The sequence below is a fragment of the Tinamus guttatus genome, unplaced genomic scaffold (assembly GCF_059628265.1).
Source record: "Tinamus guttatus ecotype Peru unplaced genomic scaffold, ASM5962826v1 Tinamus_guttatus_pri_ptg000150l, whole genome shotgun sequence".
NCBI classification, from domain to species: domain Eukaryota; kingdom Metazoa; phylum Chordata; class Aves; order Tinamiformes; family Tinamidae; genus Tinamus; species Tinamus guttatus.
In genome coordinates this window covers 9,482,918-9,498,876 of record NW_028288684.1, presented here as the reverse complement: position 1 = coordinate 9,498,876, position 15,959 = coordinate 9,482,918, and the positions used below count along the sequence as shown (strand labels likewise).

Genomic DNA, 15,959 nt, shown 5'->3' with positions numbered 1-15,959 from the left:
CACCAGAACAGGAAAAATTAACGCTACTAAGATGCTACTGTTATTTTACACAGAACATATTAAAATCTTCGGCACTGGGTTCAATTATGTATCATTTATTATATCTTAAAACTACATCACTTTAGGAAAGTCCTAAACATAGCATAGATCTTGCCTTCTGAAATTTGGTCTGACTTCGGGAAGAGAGGGAGAATAGAGAGGAAATCTCAAACTGTTACCAGTTAACAGTCTAGGCCAGGCACTTAGGCCCACCCCGGGTCAGTGGAGCAAAGGATTAAGCCCTTTCTATGCTAACCCTGTCAAAGACTGTTGGGATGAACTGGTCTCAGAAGTTCTTTCTTTCTTTCTTTCTTTCTTTCTGTGAAGAGTGGAAAAGCCTTAGCAAGGCTGTTTAGATTAGATTAGCTTTTAGACAGCTAAGAAATCCCTTGCCTGGACACTCATTTACAGGTTTATACAAGGTGTTAAAAAAGAAGGGAGGAGGAAAACCTCACCTTTTTTATTCATTCCATAGCTCTCATGCTGAGGTTTTGTAAAAGCACCGCTAACTTGTCTAATTTTGGTTTTGCTAGAACTTATACTGATTACTATGAGCAAGCATCATGCCACCCTCCGCGAAGACCTTTTAGACGGTGTCTTTCTGAAAAAGACTCTATGGCAATAGGCTTATTTTAAAATATTTAGAAGGTATAAGTGATCCTAACATAACTGAGCTCCCCAAGCTCAAATACAGTGTTTTTTTTTTCCAAAGAAAAGGGTACTTCCTTGCAAGGTGCTTTCATCTCCCAGTTTGCGCTGTACTTTGTGACATTAGGAGTCACAAAAATATATTTCCTAACATGGGTCTCTTATATGGTCTTAATTTTCTTTTTTTAAAGACAAAAAAGTACAAACAAAAAAAAGGCAGGGAAAAGATTCACACTGCAATGTGGAAAAAAAGGAGGGAAAAGACTCCAAATAATATTTTTGCTCTTCCAGAAAGAAAAAAATAGTGGAGGTTCCTACACTCACCACGCTGTGAAGTAAGAGAAGTCTAGTTTAGTCAGCAGAAGCACTCCAAGGGAAGTTTTCATATATACACTCACTGAATTCCCTAAATGCCAAGCAGGGAGAATTTTGCAGAGAAGCTCTCACAGAAAGAAGATCGCTATCCATCCCAGGTGTGACTAAGCAGCCTGCATGCAGACACCACTCAAGGAATTTATTTATTCATCTCTCTTTTCTCATGGGTACACATTTTTCTTAATGTAGATGAGAACATGGCAAATCAATATATGTTTATGAAAAATATGATTACAGAGCTGTTCTTTGAAGGAGTAACAAGACTTCATCTGGAATTACCTATTTAGCAGATTACCGTCTTTCCACTGGTCAGGTAACAAATACAGCATTACCCACTTCACTCCAGTGACTGGATTAGACTGACTTGCCCCAGGCCAAGCCAGCCCATTTGGTGCTCTACAGCTTTCCTCTCATTCTTGTCTTCCTGGATAACCATTTGGTAACCCAAGACTTTTTTACTATAGACCCACTGAGCATTAGAGGACTTCTCTGTGTTCCATGACTTGTGACTTTGGGACCTCATGATGCCTCAGTTTACTGACATGCATACAGAAATAGTCATCAATTAGTTGGTCTTACCTGTTTCTCACTGAGATGGTTGGTTAGTAATAAACTGAGATCAGCTTTCCAATGAAACTATAATATGCTTTTTTGTACCTAAAATGTGAGAGAAGCTCAATTATGTGTTTTTGCAGATTTGCACAACAAATAGTAAAAATGTGTGTATGACTTCAGGAACTATGTTAAGTAGTTTGTGCCTAAACACAACAGTAGTGCTGTGTCTATTTCACAGAAATATTTTCCTCCCCTTAATCCAACATCTGAAAAACTAAAATATCTCAGAACAGGAACTAAGCCAGAATTTTCTATCCATTACCTTTGGGTAATAAACCATTTTGGATCAGATCACGACACACGAGTCAGCCTTAATATATAACGATGCTGACTTGATTCTATTTAACAAAATCTCCTCTACCAAACGTCAATCAATTCCAAAGGATTTTTTTTTTTTAGGCTTAGTTAAAAACAAAGCAAAAAGGGAACAGGAGAAATGAAATGGTGCTGGCTACCTGATTTAACATTTTCCTCTTCAGGGCCACTTTCTACCCACTGACAGTCACTGGTCAGCAATCGATTCTGTGATTCGCTGAGTGGCCGAGCAGGAAAGGGCTGGCTGGCTCCAGAACTGAAAAATAAGCAAAGCCAACAGATATTCTGCAACAGCAGTAGCCAATGAACAGTGTTAAGCCCTTAAGTGATGTGGTACTTGAAGTTCTAATAGACTGGAAGATGAGAAATGGTCTACCGAGAATGCCACTGCCACATGATTTAAACAGAACTAGTAGTTTAAAAAGAACAACTACTTTCAACTAGTACTATCTGGACAGTAGGACGTAATGCTATCTTACCCTATCAGGGAAATCTCCTGCACATCTTTCTAATGCCACAGAATACTCTGCAATTTGTGGAGTCCTACTCTTATGTAAATTTTACAGGTTATATTGCTGTTGCAGCAACACCTCTGACTTGACTTTCAGCCCCACAGCACTTGATAATCCAAGTGTCCTTCAGCTATAAATGCACTAAACAGAAGATCTCTAAAGTGGTTGTGTAAACAACCCCAGAAGTTTTACATACTCCTATGCAAAATAGTAGTTTCTGAAACAAGAAAATGCTCCGAGCATACAAATCATGCAAGTTTGCCAGGATAAAAGGTAATGAGCTGAACCATTTCCAATGCTGAAAGCCAACCGAATCAACACTACATCAGCCTCTCAGAAACCATGTCTTACTATCTCTTTGTAAGCAGGCTGAAGGAGGTTAAATGCAAAGAATTTATACCTTCTTTTTTCCTAAATCTACTTTTTTTCTGTGTGTGTGTGTATCATTATTCATTGCTTCCTCGAGCTTTTATGTTGTCGCTTTTCTCTCTAGAAAAAAGCAACCAACGCTAAGCCCGAAGAGAAAAATATGCAGCAAGCCTTTTTTTCCATAATACTCTATTTTCTAACAGAAATAATAACCTTAGCTTCAGGTCAAAAAATAGCAACAGCCTCTCTGAATTAAGATAACATTGGGTTAGTACTGATTCACCTCATCTTTCTCTGAAGACTTACAGACTCACTCTGAACCCAATATGAAGTATAAAGAATTTAAAAAATAATTCTGAAACCACTTCTTCACTGAATGAAATACTAAGCAACAGAATCATAGACTCACAGAATGGTTGAGGTTGGAAGGGACCTCTAGAGATCATCTAGTCCAACCCCCCTGCTCCAGCAGGGACACCCAGAGCACGTGGCACAGGGTGGCATCCAGGCGGGTTTGGAAGATCTCCAGAGGAGGAGACTCCACAATCTCTCTGGGCAGCCTGTTCCAGGGCTCTGTCACCCTCACTGTTAAGAACTTTTCCTTAAGCTCCTGTGGAACTTTTGATGCTTCAGTTTCTGGCTGTTTCCTCTAGTTCTAGCACAAGACAAACATTTTAAATGCTCCAGTTACCTTTTGGCAGGTTCATTTTGGCTTGAGACAGTAAGTTGCTCTGGATCCATAATCACCAAACGAGTGGGGAAATTACACCCGTCGCCCAAACTAAACCAGAAACAAAGATTTAAATCATCGTCTGTAGTTGACTTAAATGAACTGAACAAACACTCACACCAAAGGTAAACTCTTCAGGCCCGAACCAATGACTGAGTGCCGCACTGAACCCCAGACTTGAGCAATGTAGTTCTACCACTAAGCCTCATGATGAGCTAATTAGATTTTGTAATTCCTACCTTATCCTTCAGTATGGGCTACTGAGCACAGGCACTAGCCTAAGCATTTCAGAAAAAACACCTTGATGCTCAAAATGTAGCTTTAGTCTTCCCCCAAACCACTAGGCACGGGTAGTCAAATGGTGCAGTATTTACACACCTGGAAGCTCTATCATAAATAATATTCTGGTGCCAGGTGTCATTTCAGTAACTAGGTGTCATTTCAGTTCAGTTAAGCCTTCTTCTAAAGCAAATCTAAAATATTTTGGGGAAGCAGACTGATCCATCTCTGGTTCAGTCCAGCTTGACTGTCTGCAACACCCCTAACACTGGTTCAGCTGAGGAATTTAAAAAGTAGTAGTTCCCACCATATCAGAAAACCTTTTTGTACTGCTGCTTATTTACATACATCTTTTTCAGAAGGTTTCCAATAATAAAATACGGGACAACAAAATGTGTGTCAAGTATTTTGAGGGGTAGGAGAGAGTGTTTCTAGACTGCTGTTCTTTTCAATGCAGGTGAAGTTCATGCATTTGGGTCTCCTCTCTGTTGCTGATTTCTGCTCTACAATCGGATATTAACACTACCAACAAAATACGTTCAATTTTTAAAGGTTTCTAAAATTTTGTATTTAAAAGGTCTCTGTCAAAGAGGCTCTTGCCTTTGAATGAAAACCCCACACAGAATTTGCTCAGTTGTCTCCTTCACATTTCCCACATCACTCTTCAGAGCACAGGATTTACAGGTAGGCTTTTCAGCTGCGCTTCATTGCTGGGAGAAAGGGAGGGGAGGCAAGAGTCCTGGAATCAATCTACTCCCTAGTCGATTCCCATTCAGACTGAATACCTGGTAAAAATAGGGATGAGCCAATACTTCTTTTCATCTCCAAAAACCTCCCTCAGATTTTTGCTGCATCCAAGAGAAAAGCCATTTTTATCTGGGCCATTGCGAAATGTGGGTGCACGGAATGTTTCTGTAAAATAAAAAGCAACATTTGTAAATGGATGAGCGTGGGGAAAGAGGAATACACAGACTCAGATTTTTCTATTGTGAAAACAGTATCGGGTAAACTGGGGTCACCTGGATGTGTACTATGGAAAAATTTTAACAGCTACCTGGAGTAATTAGCACTAAAAAAAACACAGTGACAAAACTAACCTTAAAAGGTAAAAAAAAAAAGTTCACACAGGAGGAAGGTTGTAGTGCAGACCCTTTCCCTTTACATTTACCATAATGTCTGAGCCAGAGCTAAGTGCCATCAGCAGGCAAGACCCCACATCCCTGCTCATTAGTGGCTAGCTCTTTCTATGGCCTGTGCACGTTCTGGAGCAGAAGAAACGCTCCTTGGCACAAGCCATTTACCACAGGGTTTATTGTACCAAAGCCCACACAGGGCAACTTCTTTCACTTCTGCCAAGATCTGAGGCTGAATTAAGAGCATATCAGAGAAAGATGAGATTTGTTATGTTAGAAACACGGAAACACCATCACCTATAGCACACCACCCAAACAATTAATGCATTTTTCTAGTCAGGCTGGTTATAAACCGTTGATGAAGAACTGAGAAGATTGATGGTTCTCCCCAGAGAAACAGCTCATCTTTTATCAGTCATGATCAAAAAAAAAAAAAAAAAAAAAAAAAAAAAAAAAAAAAAAAAAAGCGGGGGGGAATAAAATACCCAGTTAAGCTGACAGGACCAGCACTGACTTTTGGGCAGGGAACACACTAAAAGTTCCTTCAAAGCTCAAGGGTCTGTGAATATGCCCTAGCTGCAGATACGTCAAAACAAAAAGACTCAAACTACCCTCCCATTAAGTGATCAAGAAAATTCCCTTTTCCCACCAAAATATTCTGGCAGGCTGAAATTCACTTTCAGCCAACCTTTTATTCTTGGGGATTGAAAACTATGTTTCACTGAAAACTGTAAGATTTTGACTTCTTAAATTGTGGGGAAAAAAAGCAAAAATATGTTCAAAAATGTCTTTGCAGGAACTTCAGATATTTTTACTAATGCATTTAACCTGCTTGCTTGCTTAACATAATGCCTTTTAGAAGAGACACAAGAATTACTGGCATCTCTTTCTCTTGTATTATTTAGGAAATGTGCATCAGTGATTCCATTTTTTTGCAGTGCTTTTACAAGTCACTTGCTAATAGCAATCTCCTTATTTTACAAGGCTTAGGAATACTGCTGGGGATTTGGTTCAAAACATATTTAGAGTAGTGCCTCTCTCTGGGTTGGGGCCATCCAGCTAGGGTAAGCGGCAAGCAATAATTGTTAGATACTTAGCACTGTATAAAAACATCAGAAATGCACAGCGATCTCAAAATACAAACTAAAGAAAACCACATTCGTCATCAATCTACAGGCTTGGCTCCAGCAGAGAACCCCCTGCATAAATTTTGTTCTTCCACACGCCCTGCAACCAAGGATGTTTCAGCCACAGTTACTTTCACCACAGATGTTCCTTACTGTACAACATTTTTAAAAACTTCCTTAAATGTGATGGTGCATCCTGCAGGCCTCACATTCGCAGCGACTTGTCCCTTTTCTGGGCAAGGAACAGGTCCACACTGCCGGTGACTGACCTATGGTCGATCTGTTTTTGCCAACTAGCCAGCAGTGGTAGCTGAAGAGTGACAAAATGCTGATGAAGAACATGGCTGCCACAAAGAAAAGGAAAAGGACATGGAACTTTGCATGGGTATCTGGCAATTCATTCTGGGGAGAAAGAGAAAAAGAGATTAATAGGTTAATGCTTTTTAGCAACTAATGCAGGATTATGACTAAATATTTCCTTCTGCTATAGCTCTTTGCACAATGAAAAGCAGCACAGATAGGGCTCCCTTTTCATGTGACAGGAGACAGGTGAACAAGTGTAGTTAGGGCTGATGGGCACCCCGTCTGAATTTAGCAGCATGACTGCACGTGTTCCTATGTTTGACATTGCTGTGTACAAGCCATTTCCCAACCCAGTTATTTTTTGAATTCCCAGCAGTGGGCAAGAAAAGAAACCCTCTTACTAAAAAATGTTAACTATGCAGCCTCAGCCAAGGAGATGGAAGGAAAACACATCCAAAATCACTGTTTCTGCAGAGGAGAAAAAGCAACAAGAACTTTGAAACCCTTTCCTGCAAGGTATCACTAATCAGTACAACCTACGTCTGCAGTGGTGCAAGGAAGGTGGAAGGGAATCGGCCCAGTCACACTATGTTTCCAAGGCCGAATCATTTACTAGATGAGACCAGTTGCCTGGGACTGATCTGCATTTTGAGGACCTCTCAACTTTGGGCAACAGCCAGCAGCATGTAGCAGAACAAATCTGTCACATCTGACCAGGCAAAAGTTACTCACCAGACGATCTACATGAAAAATAACATTTTCAGTACAACTACCATATAAAAAATAACTTCCTCACCACATGTGAGGGTCAACTCCACTCCCAGTCTCAGCTATTTTTAGGATTGCACTTTCAAGAGGCCAGTGCAATCTGTAGCAATGACTCTTCCTGCTCTGTATGCTCAAAACCATAGTACTTTTAAGTAACTGACCTTTTGTAGCATTAGAAAAGTGGAGAGGCTATTTTTATTCAGCATTATTGCTATTTCTTTTTCCATTATATCATCCTATAAACCCACTTATCTGATGCTGATATCTCTGTCTGAAATACATTTTGATAAACATCAAGTACACAGATTTATTAATAGCTACTTACACAGCCTACATTATATGGGGAACACAGATTATAAGACTCCCTCCTTTCAGTTATGCTGCAAACAGCTCTCATGAACGACTGGATTACACAAATTATAGTAGGAACATTGTTTAAATAATGACATCAATATTGGATTTTACCTTTGGACAATTCTCTGCAGATTTCCTGCGGCAAAGCTTTGCGCAAACAAAGACAATTTATTAAATACTAATACTGCAGCAAGACAAAGGCTTTGAAAACAGCACGGGGTTGTGGGGAGAGGAATGGCTGGGGTGCACACATGCTCTGGGTGTACAGGGTTCCCATGGCCATCGAGGACGAGGCCCCTGTTCTGCAGGAAAACGGAGCGAGGGGACCTGGGAACACGTTCCCAGCGGCTCCGGCAGCACTTTTCCTGCTGAGGTGCCAAGGCTGCTGCTCACACTGTCAAGGGCTTTGCTCAGCATCAGGCATGTTCTTTGCTACTTTTTTTCCCCCCATCGTAAGTAAAGTTTATGTGAATACTGGGTTTGACACAAACCACTAGGAAAAACTTGGAATAGCCAAAAGGTATAGAGCAGTGGGTTACGAATTACAAAATCTGAGTTCAGAACATATCTATTATCACTAGAGACACTTGCAGTCAAGATCATAAAAATATATTCCCATTAGTTGCCTAATTTTCTTTGTTAAAGAAAAAGATCCTATAAGTATTGTACTGTTTCTTTCTTGTCAATATTCGTCAATATTGAGATTTGTGTACGAGGTATTCACACCTGAAACCAAACCAGCACTTAAGAAAATCAAGGAAGAAAGGAAACTCTACCTCTAAGAGGAAAGCTTGGTTTAAATTAGATTTTAAATTCTAAATTTTTATGTAAATGGCTAAATTAGCCATCTTGGCTAACATGCTAACACTTAACAAATATGTTTTAGATAAAATGCTTGGCTTTTAAATTATATTAAGCTGAGCAGAAACTCTAGGGAGAGCCTGAGCTTTTAACGTAGAGCCTGGCAAACGTTAACAGCATTTTCAAGAATGCTGGCTTCCATCAGATCATTCTGGAATAAGCAAGTGATAGCAGTGTCCAGTTCCCTGAACTGGCATCAAAGTTCATGTTCCTTATCTACTACCTTTTCTTTTTGGATATAGTTTTCCTCAGGCAACTTCTGTACTAACCCCTCTTCCCCATCCTAAGGACATCAAGAGTTTTGTGACTGCTTGAAGTCAAGGGTAGCAAAGAACATACTCCAGTTGTTGCTTATTCCTGGCCTTCCTGGTAAAACTACCAAGACTTGCCCTACTTCAGAGCACAATGCAGTTTTCCTGGGAAACATGATTTCCAGAACATATATATTTTTTAACTTCTTGCTGGCGTAGATATACCCAAGAAGTCAGGCTAGCTAATGCTACAAGAGAGCCTGCAGTTTACACAAAAAGAACTAAAGCTTCCAGTTTCAGGCATTTCACTATTTCCCTTTGCCATTTTAGGTCTTTATACAAAAAGCACAAATTTGTGTGTTCTAGTACTACCTTATTTATTTGCATGGACACTGTAATCAACTTCTGGGCCAGAAAATATATGGATACATATAGGCTGCATTATGCTATAACGGTAACTCTGTAACCTAAAGAAAAGTTTTTTTGAGTTGATTATGCAAGAATAGCTTGGATCCTCAGAGAGCATCTACCACTTAGACAACTCAATTTCAGCCAATGGCTCTAAATTCTTGAATGACAGTTGGGGATGTCAAGGAAAAACAAAACAAAACAAAACAAAACAAAACAAAAAACAAACAAACAAACAAAAAAGAATTTGGGCTCCTTAGCACGCATAAGACTGAACGCAGCCACTATTCTGAAAGGGGGTCTCATCTTTAGCAGCTTGGTCTAGCTCGAGCCTAGAAAAAACTCAGAACATCTGGTCCACGCTCTTCTGTATTCTGTACCAAAGGGCCAGCTTTTAGTTGAGGACCTGGCATTGCTTTTTCAAAGTACAACAGTTTTTCAGACCCTGTGCCATCTGCCTCACAGTACATATCACATACTTGAATGGTCTATACTGAGGATTGCCAAAATAATTTAGAGGACACTGAAAGATACTGAAAAAGAAAGGAAAATATCACTTTTTCAAGTGGGAGGAAACACAGCAAGAATGAAAGTGGATACAAACACACTGGAAAGTGCTAATGTGCACTAGGTAAGCAGGGCTTCAAGGACTGTGATTCTCTGACTGGGCATGCAGCCAGTGCTGGTGTTTTTGTCAAACATATTTTGTTAAACTGAGCTTTTATCACCTCATCTCTGACAATAGCCTCGGTGGAAATGAAACTTTAATGGATATAGCACAAGGAGTCATGAAAAAGGAGTCATTCACATTCCCTTGATCTACAAAATGGCTCTTGACACCCACACCAGAGTATGAGCCTGGGGCAAACATTGGCAGGGAGCACGGCTGCCCACGGGAATACCCCGTGCAAATATCGCGCAGGTACACGCAGGATACACCAAGTGTTCCTTTGACAGAAGATAGCTGTGCATCTCTCACAATGTTTGCAAGGATGTGCGTGTTCACTGTATCGATACACAAGTATTACCAACATTGCAAAACAGTGGATTGCTACTTTGCATAGTTATCACATTATGGCAGGTTCTGAAGTGATCAAAACTATTCTCCCCAAAAGCAGTTCATCACCCATGCCAGCACTGGACATATCTCGCAGTTGGGTGCACACTTCCTCTGAAAGCATTTGTGAGGACACAAAAAGGAAGCACTGCCTTCTGAAGGCAGCCTGGAATGGCCTTGAGGGCTTGGCTTTGTGGGGAGGGGAAATCTAGGGAGCCCAAATAGGAGAGAAAAAAAAAAAGAAAAAAAGTTGTGTTTGATGCTGTAACAAGCAGAAAACTGGTTATCAGCAATATAGGAAAGCAGTCTACAGAGAGCAGGCAACAACAGTTCACTGCCCTAGTCCTGATTCAGCTGCAAAGAGAAGCTTTGAGGATTCTACCCCGCATCAAGAGCACTTGCCTAGAAGAGCTTCTACATCGTGTAACCATCCTAAATTTTGCCAGCCTACACAACTGTGGCACTGCTGCCTCTTTCTGGAAGTCTGCTCGAGTAAGACTGTTATAAGATCATAGCTATTACAATTAGCTGAGTGGGACAAGTGATTCAATAAAGTGAGTTAGAGTTCTACTCTCATTTTAAGACTACATCAAGATTTTGTTTTGGAAGTAATTGGGAAACCAAAGCAACAACTGCGAGCACACACCTCAGTTTTCTACTGTCATATTCCAGAAGAAACCCATTCTTGCAGGAAACATTTAAGCAAATAAATTATTTTAAAAGAAAAACACCCTCTTAAGTTTACTTCCTCTGCTCAAGGGTCCACTTTAACATTGTGTCCAATGGGCTTTGGTAGGGGCTTGCTATAAGTGCTGGTATTAAATGGTCATCATGGTTAGATGTCCTGGGAACTTGCACTGCAGTTACACTAATGTAGTGAGGTGACAAGCAAATTCATTTTGTTTGCTCAAGCACTGACTGGTAAATATGTAGAAGCGCATCTACAATTTCATTAGAAATTGCATACAAGGCACTGGAAAGCAGCCAGGCAGATGTCTAGGAGTGGGGCATTCACAAATTAAAAAATTAACCATTTATAGTCAAGCAAGACTGAGCAGCAGAATCAGACCATTTCATCTGGGAAATATGCGAAGCCACAGTTATGATGGTTAAATACATTTATAAATTTCATCTCACACGATGCTGAGTTCTTTGCTCTCTAGTGACAGGCAACTAAACAGAACTGAGAGATTGAGACAACACTTGGGCAAAGCAGACCCACAGGCTTAAATGAACATAAACACAAGGTACTTTTTGCACTTTTTCCCTTACCTGTCTAATGACAACTGTTTCAAAGTACAGCTATTCTGAATATGTGATAAAGTTTCTCTAACCCTGAACTGGCAAAATCCTTTTGTTCCAACAATGGTTACATCTACAGCTATAGATAATTACCCCTTTTCATAGTGATTCAAACAGCAGCCAGCATCTAAGACCCATATGCTATAACTAACTTCAGAAGATGTGAAGGACAGCCTTCCATTCACAGTGATTTCTTCCTTGCTAGTTAATATAATTTGGTTAAGGGAATTAAGAGAAGATTATTTTGTCTTAAAAGACAAGAAGGAAGAGTAGAAGGTTTCAGGGATGAAAGTGAACAACATGAGAAGACACTTTATTCAGCCTGAAACAGAATAAAACTGATAGGAGAAACAACACTGATGTACAAGGATGTTTGAACTTCACATACACGTAGTTTTCTAGAGATAACAGAATAAACATGTACAGACCATTTAACAACTAATAATAACTGCAAAGAAGATGAATATTTTAATATCTTAATATTCTACTCAGATCAATAAAACCCACTAATATGAAGCTCAAATATTTGTATGTAGGCATATCAAATTGGAGATTGGTAAATTCCCAAGTTCACCTGCCTTATCTGATAGAAGAGTATCTATGAAGAGGTTTAAGAAGACACAGAATCATTACTTTTATCTGACATTTTTTCCTTTTTTTTTTTTAAACAAATATACACATGTACGCAATTGTTTAATATAGCCCGATCTCTCTATCTGCTTAGCTATATCCAGTAGTTAAAAAACAAAAACAAACAAACAAAAAAAACCAAAAAACAACAACAACAAAAAACACATAAAACTGAGCTGTGCCGCTTTCTTTTGATGGAGCAGAGAAATTGCAAAGTCCTCATTGGACCTTCCTTTCCCAATTACTCATCCAGGCCAGTGTAATACATTTAATTCATTAAAATTCAGAAGGTTCTCCTGCTTCAGTCACCTCGATTGATGCTGTTCATGGCAATGAACTATGAAACAGTCAAAGGTGAGTGACAACATGCTGATGTAGCTTTCAATAAGACATGCAAGACTAAACAAACAAAAAAAGTCTTAGAACTTACTGTCCAAAACTTTATGAAGTACTGCAAGACTGTAGCAGCAACAAACAAACAGTACAGTAAGGAATACATTAAAAACAGCAGAAAGAATTTGTAGTTAGAAAATCCCACACAATTATTCACCCTAGAAGGAGGGGAAAGAGAAAGAGGTTATTATGATACAAAATAAATAAATAAATAATATCAAAATAAAAAAACAAAAAACCCAATACATTCAGCTGTTTTTGCAGAACATCATAACACTGCGCATGGTGTTAGCAGTATGTTCAAAACTGGCTGGGACGAGAAACATTTTAGGCACCCTTTTAAGCACAGTTTCCTCCTGCAGCCCAAGTGATCTTGGCCCTCCCATAAATTTTACCCCACAAGAAGTTCTACAGGACAAGACGTGAGCTAGCAATGTGTATGATACAGCCTGTAGAGGAAGCTTCTTATACTCTAGGAACTAATTGAAGTACTTGCCGAAGACAATACAAATCTCCATCAATTTCTGTGGATGTTGCTTTGGTTGCAAAGTCCTTCAAGTCAACTACCAATAATGAGTATTTCTGTCATGCCAATAGGTAATATTGGCTAGCAGTGAATGCAAGTTGCAGCAGACTAACTGCCTGGGCAGATCTTATCTAATGTGGCTCTAGTATTGGAGAACTGCATTTCACAGTGCAGTAGACACTTTTTCTCCTGATAATAATGCCAAGCTAAATAAATAAATGCCATTTTTCATAGGTCTTATTAACTGTTTCTCTTGTTTAAGGAGAGGGAGCATGATTTGTGCTACCAGGCCTGCAATTCTAAGTTGCTATATACATTAGGGAAAAAAGTATTTACATATATCCAAACCTTTTTCGATGAAAATCAAAAATCCTATGAAAATCAAGTTTTATTTAAAATTTACATCTGCGAAGCAACATGTAGGATCAAGTTATACTGTTATACTGATTTGGTTTTTATTTTCCTGAACTTACCATGGACAGTGATGGTCCATTTTTAGCACGCATCTGAAAGAGAAAGGAGATAATTTCCAGTAAGTTAAAGCAAAAAATAGAATTCATTTCTAAGACATACGCTTTTAGTTTCTAAAGGATTTTTTTTTTTAATTTTAATTCCCCCCATATGCCAAGTTTCCATATTACAGAAACCATCCTCTCACTGAAAAGGACCAAGTGAGATTCAGAAGAATCAGGACGAGCTTCAAAACTCAGCAAGGGGAGAATTACTGAGTAACAATTACAGCAGGTTATTCATAGCTCACTAAACCACAGCAGTCTTACAAGCTCATTGAGAGAAAACAAACCCTGAAACAACCACTCTGGAACAGTGTGAATAAGGTTTTTAGCCTGGCATTCACTTCAACTAAGTCTGCCTTAGGGCTATTTTTGTTAGTTGATTGGTTTTTTTTAAGAGTCATTGAGGAAAAGCAAAGCACAGTGGGCAATCTGAATAGTTCATTTGCACCTAGCTGTAGTGTATGGACACCGGCTAGTCATTTCAGGGAGACATTCACTGTATTTCTTAATTAATTTATTTTAGCCAAAATATGTTTACTTCTTTAGTTCGATGGACTTCCTCGAGCTCAGCCTACTGAAGTCTCACTCACAGACTCAGCCTTCAGTGCCCTAACATCTTTCTTTGATGGCTCAAAATCAGACTAGTGTTTAAGACCTCTTTGAAATAGAGTTTAACCAGTACTGCTGGCAAGTGTGTGTTTCAAAGCTGGAGAAGCAATATACAGTAAAATAGAGTTCTATAATAAGCATGTGCTGGTATCTCAGATTTCACTTTAATTTCAGCCACTGATCCTTTTCTTATATACACATAATTTTACAAAGGTATAAACACATTTCCTAACAAGTTCTGCCACTTCAGTCCATGGAGCTGCAACCACAGGAAGAACTGTTCTGGTACTGGAGTACTCTGTTCTGGTACTGAGTTACTGAGGGGCTGGGAGTGGAATAAATGGTCAAATCAGCTTGCGTACAAGGGTTGACACACATAAGATATGAACATAATAAAGTGAAGGCTGGAGGACAGAAGCAAATCCGTCATTCTAGATACAGTAACTTACATGTCACATGCAGAACAGTGGTGGCAGCGGTCAGGTTTGATTAGCTGGCACCGATCACAGTATCTGATGGCTGCATTCAAAAAACAAGGAGAGAGTCATCAGAACTGACTTAATTTTATGTTTTTTTTTTTTCTCCCATTCTTAACATAAACAGAATCTTAGAGAGTTCACTCACCCTCTGCCCCAAATGCTTGTTTCCACAGACCTTCATGTGGCTACCCTAATGCAATATACACTTTTGTTTTTTTTCTTGGAAATGGAACACACATATACACACAAATGTTTCACCCATTACTACTACTACATCCATTGTACTGAGCTTGCGTCTGAGCTTCTGCTTCTTATTTACTATTTGGCTCCTTGTTTTTTCCATCCCTAAACCTCTGGAACTGATCCCCTACTACTTGGTTGCCCTGGACAGGTGTCCATCTCACTATAAAATTCCCTCCTTTCAATAAATGGACTTCTTCAGCAAATGCAAAAGATCTAATAGGCTGTTCAGAGAGCTACTAGTAGGCTGTCCAGTAAGTTAGCTCTCCCTCATCCTCTCTGGGTATTTTCCAACAAGACTTCAGGCTCTCCTCAATGGAAATATGATGCCAGTGCAGGCACTTTGAAATGAAGAGGAAAGCCAACATCCACAGCTAAGCAGAACTGTGAAAAGCTGGCAAGAGATTCCCAGGCCACTCCAGGAATTTAAGACCAGGATTACCTGAAAAGGAGGTTTGTATTCAAAGGAGCCAGGTGTCCTTCCACTTCATTTGGAAAGTCACAGTAAAATCTGGTAATAGTTATCTTGAGCAGTTTATGTTTTTGGAGAAATCTACAGCACTGCTAGTTTCAAGAAATAACTATATAAAAATAAATATAAGCTACTTTTACAAAAATCTACATATGTGTATGGCACAGCTGCTTCATAGATCATTCTTGTATTAGCTGGAATAAGAATGCTTATGAGGGCAAACACAGAAACAGCTCACAACAAGCTCTTATTTAAACAGCTGAATTGTGGGACTGAAATAACGTTTATTGGTTCTTAAATTCTAGCATTAATGATGAACTTTCTAATGATGAACTCTCACTGAACTGGCATAGCTCAGAAAGAGAAGTTTAAAGTGGGATATGAATGACTGCAAGTCCGAGTAGAAAGCTGAATTTCAGTCTATTTCTAGCTGTATTTCTTTGTTGTAATTATTCTTACAGCCAGAGTGGGAAATAAATGTTGTCATCTGTTTGCTTACTGGAAGAAGATGTTTTTTGAGAAAGCTTTAGATCTACAGACAAAGGACTCTAGTTTCTCATGGGGAAAACACAAGGTCATGGCCTTTGCAGTATGTGTTTAATAGATTGTTCATTCAGTAACGATGAATGAATTCCACTGAATTAATCTG

General features: G+C 39.3%; 1 protein-coding gene across 3 annotated transcripts in view; it reads right to left on the bottom strand.

Moving 5' to 3' along the window:
- The window catches only part of ZDHHC20 (zDHHC palmitoyltransferase 20), a 42,484-nt gene that overhangs the window by 811 nt on the left and 25,714 nt on the right, over nucleotides 1-15,959 (bottom strand). The window contains exons 5-13 of one of the 3 annotated variants that reach the window (XM_088522277.1): nucleotides 14,569-14,638; nucleotides 13,469-13,501; nucleotides 12,507-12,627; nucleotides 7,679-7,714; nucleotides 6,412-6,544; nucleotides 4,668-4,794; nucleotides 3,565-3,654; nucleotides 2,133-2,248; nucleotides 1,642-1,719 (exon numbers count right to left, since the gene is read on the bottom strand). In XM_088522277.1, coding sequence (XP_088378403.1) covers nucleotides 1,682-1,719; nucleotides 2,133-2,248; nucleotides 3,565-3,654; nucleotides 4,668-4,794; nucleotides 6,412-6,544; nucleotides 7,679-7,714; nucleotides 12,507-12,627; nucleotides 13,469-13,501; nucleotides 14,569-14,638 — 764 coding nt within the window. In that variant the 3' untranslated portion in view covers nucleotides 1,642-1,681. The remainder of the gene's footprint in view (nucleotides 1-1,641; nucleotides 1,720-2,132; nucleotides 2,249-3,564; nucleotides 3,655-4,667; nucleotides 4,795-6,411; nucleotides 6,545-7,678; nucleotides 7,715-12,506; nucleotides 12,628-13,468; nucleotides 13,502-14,568; nucleotides 14,639-15,959) is intronic. The other 2 variants (XM_088522278.1, XM_088522279.1) reach the window with 2 other exon arrangements.